Source organism: Petaurus breviceps, unplaced genomic scaffold (assembly GCF_028583685.1).
Source record: "Petaurus breviceps papuanus isolate PSGF00001 unplaced genomic scaffold, PetGlider_PUasm1.0 37, whole genome shotgun sequence".
In the NCBI taxonomy this organism is placed as follows: domain Eukaryota; kingdom Metazoa; phylum Chordata; class Mammalia; order Diprotodontia; family Petauridae; genus Petaurus; species Petaurus breviceps.
The window spans coordinates 11,225,260-11,232,932 of record NW_027186296.1 but is presented as its reverse complement, the minus strand read 5'-3'; the positions used below and the strand labels follow the sequence as shown (position 1 = coordinate 11,232,932).

General features: G+C 46.7%; 1 protein-coding gene across 1 annotated transcript; it reads left to right on the top strand.

Moving 5' to 3' along the window:
* The first annotated feature begins 3,285 nt into the window (after positions 1-3,285).
* Positions 3,286-5,570, top strand: CEBPE (CCAAT enhancer binding protein epsilon). The gene is made up of 2 exons (XM_069097491.1): positions 3,286-3,792; positions 4,780-5,570. The coding sequence occupies exons 1-2, from the start codon at positions 3,286-3,288 to the stop codon at positions 5,113-5,115; spliced, it is 843 nt and encodes a 280-aa protein (XP_068953592.1). The 3' UTR covers positions 5,116-5,570.
* The last annotated feature ends 2,103 nt before the right edge of the window (positions 5,571-7,673 follow it).

Sequence of the window (7,673 nt, the reverse complement as noted above, 5' to 3'; positions counted from 1 at the left end):
CATCTGTGTAAATAATTTTTTCTCTCTTGACCAGATCTGCAAATCTCTAGACAAATACATTCTCCCTGGTCCTTGTTAATACTTCCCCCCTCCTCTGCTTTTTGCCATTTCTCTCTCTCTCTCACACACACACACACACATACACACACACACACACAGACAAGTTCTTTTCAGCAACATGATCAAATCAGCAGTAATCTTGGGTTCAATGTTCTGACCATACTTTGCATCCTCTACTTTGAAGTTTACTTCATTGTCAAGTTTTACTCCATATTGGACAGTTAACTATTAAGAGCTGTAAAATAGCACATTTTTTTTCTCCTCTTTTTCAGTTTCCAGAGTCATAGGATTATTACAAGTGGAAGAAATCTAAGAGGCCAAACTAATCTAACTCTCCCATTTCACAGATAAAGAAACTGAGACCCACAGATTAAATGACTTGACAATGATCATACAGATGCTGTAATAAGTGGCAGGGGCAAGATAAGATTCCAGGATATCTGAGTCCAAGTCAAACTTTATGTCCACTAAGCCATGCTGTCTAATATAAGCAGCAATTATTTCAAACCAGCTCAATTTTCTTTTTTTCCCCCCATTAATGTCAGCAAACACGTTTTTTGGGGAAAGCGTTATCAATTCTGTGATTCTAAGTTCCTGTAAGCAGGAGGATTTTGGCAATCATGGTGGAGGGGATAAAGGGGGTTAGAGAGCCGTGCTGCATAAAACCAGGAAGTCCAAAGTGAGAGGGGCCCGTGGGGTTCTCCTAGAGATCCCTGAGAAAGAAAGCCCCATAGAGAGGTGACTGCAGAGAGGAAGGTTCTTGAGCCCCACAAGAGGAAGTGGGCCCAGAAGAGAAGTGGTGGAGGTAATGCTGATCTAAACAAGGGGGAAGCCAAGACAGGGGTGGAGGGAAGATCTCAGGGTCTTGGTGAAGGGTCCTGGAAGGGAGATGGGAGAGGGAAAGATGTTCCAGAGACAGGGCAGTGGCATCATCCTCTGAAGGTTGTGGTTTCCAGGTCATGACAAGAAAGACAGACTAAAGCAAAGTTGTTAGCACTACTAGGACAGGGGCAGGGGCTTCTCTGGGGTATTTAGTCTGAACTCAGTCAGGATCTGGTATAATTCAATTCACTTCAACAAGCAGTTATTAAGTGCCTTCTATGTCCCAGGTACTATGCTAGGTGCTGGGGAAAATGAAAACAACACTGAAGCGGTCCCTGCCTTCAAGAGGCTTACATTCTCTTCAGGGGATATAACATACATATAAGGACGATAAGAAAAAATTAATTACTTGGGTGGGCAGTGGGGTGTGGGAATAAGGGAAAGTTAACTAGAGAAGGTAGTATCTAAGATAGAGGTTATGAAAGTCAGCAATGCAGAGGGAGAGAATTACAGGAATAGAGGTCAGCCTTCTGCAAAGGAAATAGCTATAAAAGTAATATAAAATATAGAAATGGGGGTTGGAGTAAGATTGTCCAGAGCTCTAAATGACAGGCTATTTATATTTTATGGTAGAACTAGAGGCTATAACAGGGTGCCTTTTAAGATGTTTGAGCAAGAGAGTAACATGGTCAGCCCTGGCTGGACCTTACAAAGCTGATTCTGCCAGCTGCTCAGAGGATGGATTAGAGAGGGAAAAAACTAGAAACTGGGAGACCAATTGCTAAGTTCAGGCAGGATCATAGGATTTAGAACTGGAATTTAGTGTGATCCATGACAATTCTAAAGGACTCATGAAAAATGCTATCCCACCTCCAGAGAGAGAATTGATGGGCTCTGAGTGCAGATTGAAGCATATTTTTTCACTTTATTTTTTTGCTTTTTTTTTTGGAACATAGTTAATGTTCTGAAAATATGTTTTGCATACGTATAATCGTGCCTTTTCAATGGGTGAAGGAGGAAATAGAGAGAGAAAGAGAATTTGGAAATGAAAATTTTAAAAATTTTTAAATAATAATAAAGAGACCAGTAAGTCCAACTCCCTTGTTTTATAGATGAGGAAAACAGGTGGTGAATTGACTTGCTGAAAGTCACACAGGTAAGTAGGTAACAAGAGCCAGTATTTGAACCCAGGTCAGCTAGATGGCATAGTGGATACAGTACCAGGCCTGGAGGCTGATGCCGAGTTCAAATCTTACCTCAGACACTTCCTAGCTGTGTGACCCTGGGCAAGTCACTTAACCCTGTTTATCTCAGTTTCCTCATCTGTAAAATGAGCTGGAGAAGGAAATGACAAACTGTGTCAGTATTTTGCCAAGAAAACCCCAAATGGGATCACGAAGAACAACAACCTCCATCTACAAATTCAGAGCTCTTTTCCCTGTTCCAGCTGTTCCATTGGAGCAAGCAGTGGTTGCAAAGACATTGTATTAGTTTCATGAAAAAGGGTGTTCACTATTCCTGGGTCAGCAGCCTCAGGTACTTTATGATCGGAATCAGCCATCTCTTTCCTAGTTCATCACTTCATTTCCCTTCCCTCCATCGCCCAGCCCTGTCCTACCCTATGTTGCCCTGCCTCCAGGAGGTGGTCTAGGGGGGTGGGATTTCTAAGGGAGGGGCAGGAGCTATCCTTGAAATAGGTGGAGCCCAGGCTGAAGGGGGCAGAGCTATGTCAAGAGTGGAGCTCAGACTAGTCTAGGGGTCTGCCAAGGAAGGGTTTTCTGTGCTCCCCTAGAAGCTGAAACCTCATTCTACTCAAAACAATTTGGAAGCCAGAGGAAGAGACAAGGTAACCTGCAAGTGGGACTCAGGATCTCATGGGATGAGAGTAAGGGGTATACTTGGAGAAGCACCAACACTCATCAATGCCAGGACCCTGATGTCCCCCTTACTTGTCAGGTGGAGTAGAAGAGAGAGCACCAGCAAAAAGAGTGACAACTTTAGCTGCTGAATAGGCCAAGGACTTCATTTGGTGGAGACCAGCTACCTACCTCAAATTCCTCCTTCCAGGACTCACCTTGTCCCCCTTTGCTAGCCTTCCCTTCTCTGCCCCCCCCTTCCTACATTGCACCAGGGAGAGAAGGGGGGGGAAGGGAAGAGGAGAGCCACTGACCGCAGCAGAAAGGAAAAGGAAGCAGCACAAAGGAGGGAGGAGAGAGGCCACAAAGGAGTAGGGGAGAAGAGGAGAGAAGGCAGGAGCCAGGAGAGGGGAAGATCCTGAGGGAAAAGAAGGCGATAGAGTTGAGAAGGGACAAGAAGAGAGAGGGAAGCCAAACACCCAGAGGGGGAGTCCCCAGACAGGGTGTGTGGCCAGAGGGCGGGGAGTAGAGGGGGGCGGTCTAGGTCATGTCCCACGGGATCTACTACGACTGTGAGCAACGAGGAGGCCAACCACTCGAGTTCCCAGGCAGCCGAACTGGGCCAGGAGAGCTAGGGGACATGTGTGACCATGAGGCCTCCATTGACCTGTCGGCCTACATCGAATCTGGTGAAGAACAGCTCCTGTCTGATCTCTTTGCTGTCAAACCACAACCTGAACCTCGTGGCCTCAAGGGTCCTGGAACTCCTGCCTTCCCCCACTACCTCCCACCAGACCCCAGGACCTTCGTCTATCCAGCCCATGCCTTTGGCCCTGACCGGAAGGGTCTAGGGCCCAACTCCTATAGCCCAGCAGAGGGCTATGATCCACGAGCAGTATCAGTGAAAGAAGAGCCTCGGGGGCCAGAGTGTGGGAGAAGCTCTAGCCGAGGCAGCTACAACCCACTGCAGTACCAGGTGGCACACTGTGGACAGACTGCCATGCATCTGCCCCCAGCTCTGGGTACACCCAACCAGCCCCTTCGAGTCCTCAAGGTAAGAGGTTAATACACTTATTTTTGGCTCCTTGGGACCCCTATATTCAAGGGATCAAAGATTGAGAGGGGACCATCATGGGTGACTCAAAGGTCAGACTGGGCCATTCTGTCTCAGATGACATCTCTTTAAAGTGCTATGGATTATGACCCATGCCCTACCTTCCACTCCTTCCTACACTTCTGAGGCCTCTGATGTACAACAAACCCCTGTCCACAGCATTTCAGGCTCTGACCCACTCCCCTGATCCTCTTTCTACAGCTCTGAAAGTCCTAAATTTTCCCAAGACCCTGAGAGTTCTGACCCTCTACATGCCCCTGAGGACAGCTCTAGGATTCCCATATACTAAAGTCTTCTCCACAGAGTTCTGCATATTTTGAGGCACTTCAAACCCTTCTCTGGGGGAGTTCTGAATTCTGACGGTTCCCAGTGCCCACCCCACCAAATACTGTTCTAAAAGGCTCTGTGGATTCCACTCTGTTCTTGTTAACCCCCCTTCAGCTTTAGCTGCCTGCCTTTGCCTCCTGTCTGGCTGGCTGGAGAAGAGGAAATGCTCATAAATTTCAAAGCAGGAGATTCAGGATAGCTATTGAGGGAAATGTCCTGAGAAGTGTGAGAAAGTGTTATGGGAGGCTGAGGAAAGCTGCTGAGGGTTCCTTCCTCAGAAATTTTTAGGACAGGGAACCCTGGGTTTGGGCTGCTGTCTTGCTTGGAGGCAGGGGGATGGATGATTTGATATGAAAGGGGTCTCCTAGACCAAGATGTATATTGAAGACGACAGGGGGAGGGGTCCACTGAATACTTTCTTCCCCTTCAATCCATTGTCCATCTTGCCTCCACCCCCACTACCCTTTATCTGACAGTCCCTGTTGGTCAGTCCTTTTCTTTCTTCCCCTTCCTCCTGCTCTCTCCCAGTCCCCAGTTCTGTACCTGAAGCTCTACGCCCCGTACCTGATCTCTGGATACCTCTTACCCCTCCCACCACAGGGCCCCCTGGCTGCCGCTGCTGCCCCTCCCTGCAGTCCTCTCCTCAAGGCTCCCTCTCCGGCCGGGCCCCCACATAAGGGCAAGAAAGCAGTGAACAAAGACAGCCTGGAGTACCGGCTTAGGCGGGAGCGCAACAACATCGCAGTCCGCAAAAGCCGGGACAAAGCTAAACGACGAATCCAGGAGACTCAGCAAAAGGTGCTGGAGTATATGGCCGAGAACGAGCGCCTTCGCAACCGCGTGGACCAGCTCACCCAGGAGCTCGACACCCTGCGAAACCTCTTCCGCCAGATCCCCGAAGCCGCCAGCCTCATCAAAGGAGTAGGCTGTGGCTGAGCCCCAGCGCTGATGGGCCGAGGAGCGATCCTTTCCTCCTCTGGCTCTGAGGGACGTCTCGACAGCCTGTATCCCTAGGGGGAGGCCCTCAACTCAGTCTGGGCTTTCTTCCCACATATAGGGTACGATCGATCGATGCCCTCAGACACACAAGACAGACAAGCTGCTGAGCCAGCCCCAGGGCATTTGGGCAGCACCCCGGGCAGGGTTTGGAGATTGCACTTCCCTTAATACACTGAAATACTGCATCCCTTGTCCTGGGAGGTTTTTAGCCTTCCTTGTAACACAAATGACAACTTACCGCAAAATAAATACTTTATGTGCCATGGACCTAAGCATTTCCTGTCATTAAACAAGGGTGTTTATTAAAAGTGATATTTAGAAGTGTCTTTCCCTGAATCTTCTTCCCCCTTATTACACCCTAAATGGCTCCGTCCCTTGTGGTGACACTGTTTGGGAGGAGGATAACATTGATAAGAATAGCTGACATTTATATATCATTTATAAAGTGCTTTCGACCAGCAACTTTGTGACTTAGGTAGTGTAGGTATATCCCTACTTTTTAGGTGGCTTGCTCCCAATCCATCCAATCTGATAGGAGACTTGCTGGGTGGGAATGGCAGGGAGAGAGTGCTGTGGATCTGTGAAAAGTTTTTCTATGACTAAACAAAATTCACACTGTGATTCGTGTGCTAGTATCATACCAGGACACAATACCATACCAGATATGGTACCATACCTAAGGCAGAGAGGGCAAGAGACATGGGAACTACTTTTGTGTAGATATTCCATACTAGGTGAGTATCAGTTAGAATCAGAGGTTGTAATAATAATGACTTAAATTAAATAGCACTTTAAGATTCACAAAGTTTAAAGTGTTTTGGACCAACCAAGTGATTAGCACAAGATTTGAGTACATGCTTAATAAAAACCTGTTGAACCCAACTGAATTAGAGATCATCCTAATTCTTTTATAGAATTAGACGACTTTAGAGACCATCTAGCACAACTCCTTAATTTTTTTTAAAAAGCAATTGGAGTTAAGTAACTTGCCCAAGGTTACACGGTCAGTTATTTTGTGTAGGTGTTAAGTATGTGAGGCCAGGAACTGATCCCAGGTCCTCTAGACTCCCAGGCCAGTGCTCTTACTCACTGTGCCACCTAGCCGCCCCAACAACTCCTTAATTTTAGAGAAGAAACTGCTGCCCAAAGAAATTAAGTGAATTGTCTAAAGTCTCACATCTAGTTAGTGGTGAGACTAGTATTAGAATCAAATAAATTGCAAATTTTACAGACGGATGGGACCCCCAAGTGATCCCGCAATCTAGCCCCCTGCTATCAGGCAGGCAAGGTATTATTATAGATGAGAAAACTCATATTCAAGGAAATGAGGCAACTGGTTACCCAGCTTGTTAGTGGCAAAGCCCAAGCTAAAACCTAGGTCTTTTTTTCTGCTTATCAGGTATATGTGGAATAGCATCTAGCCCAAGAGTAGGCATATACTGGATATTTAATAGGCATTTGGTGAATGACCATGTGAACAGCACAGAGATAGGATGAAAAGAAGCAAAGTGAGGAAGAGCAGAGCAGCGGAGGTCTCTGCTCTGTCTCCAGCTTAATACACTTGGGAAACTAACATCAGACATCAGAAAGAATTTTCAGACAGGGAACTATGTGTGGCAGTCTTTTTTTCCCCATATAAACTTGTTCCAGAGAAGATGTTGGAGAGGGATGTCCTTTGTCTCTCCCATGTATCTGAGTCTCTCCAGACCTGCTTCTTTCAGGTCTCTGGGTGCCCTTAGTTCTCACCTCTCCTTCAGTCTGGTTAGTGTTGGTAGGTTTCCAGCTCAGCTGGACAGGATTTATTTCCTTGCTGTGTTAAAGGCTTGGTTTTAGAGTTGATGGAAACCTTTTGGGTTTGGTACAGGGTCTCTGTGCCTGCCTGGGGGGGCGCCCCGTGGGACACTGGCACCTTCTTTACAGCCCTAAGGGACAGATTGCATAAGGGGGGTTGGTACAGAGCGGTGGTGAGTGACTCAACCTCCGGAGCAAGTGCGGTTTGGGACAGGGAGCAACCAGTTCCCCTCTTTTCTCCTCCTCAGCTCCATCCTACTGCCCCTTGCTTATTGTCAAGGCTCTTGGTGAAGTGAGACCTACATAGATAGGAATAAACTACCAGTCTATGACCTTGAACTGTGTTACCCCAAATTCCCTTAGAGCTTGGGTCTAAGGTCTAGAACTTGGGCAAAATTTACTAGAAGTGAGGATGTCATCCTCAACATCACCACTATTGTGGTCATCACTGTAATCACCAGTATCAATATCAAACTCTTATTGTTTTACTTGACCTGATTTTTTTTTTCATTTATCAAGCATTTATGTTTACTTGATCTGATTTTAACTATGCAGATTAGCTAACTTCATTTCTTTTTTCTTTCTTTTTTTTTTTGAGGGGGTAAGGCAAGGCAATTGGGGCTCAGTGACTTGCCCAAGGCCACACAGTTAGTAAGTATCAAGAGTATGAGATCTCATTCCAACTCAGGTCCTCCTGACCTCAG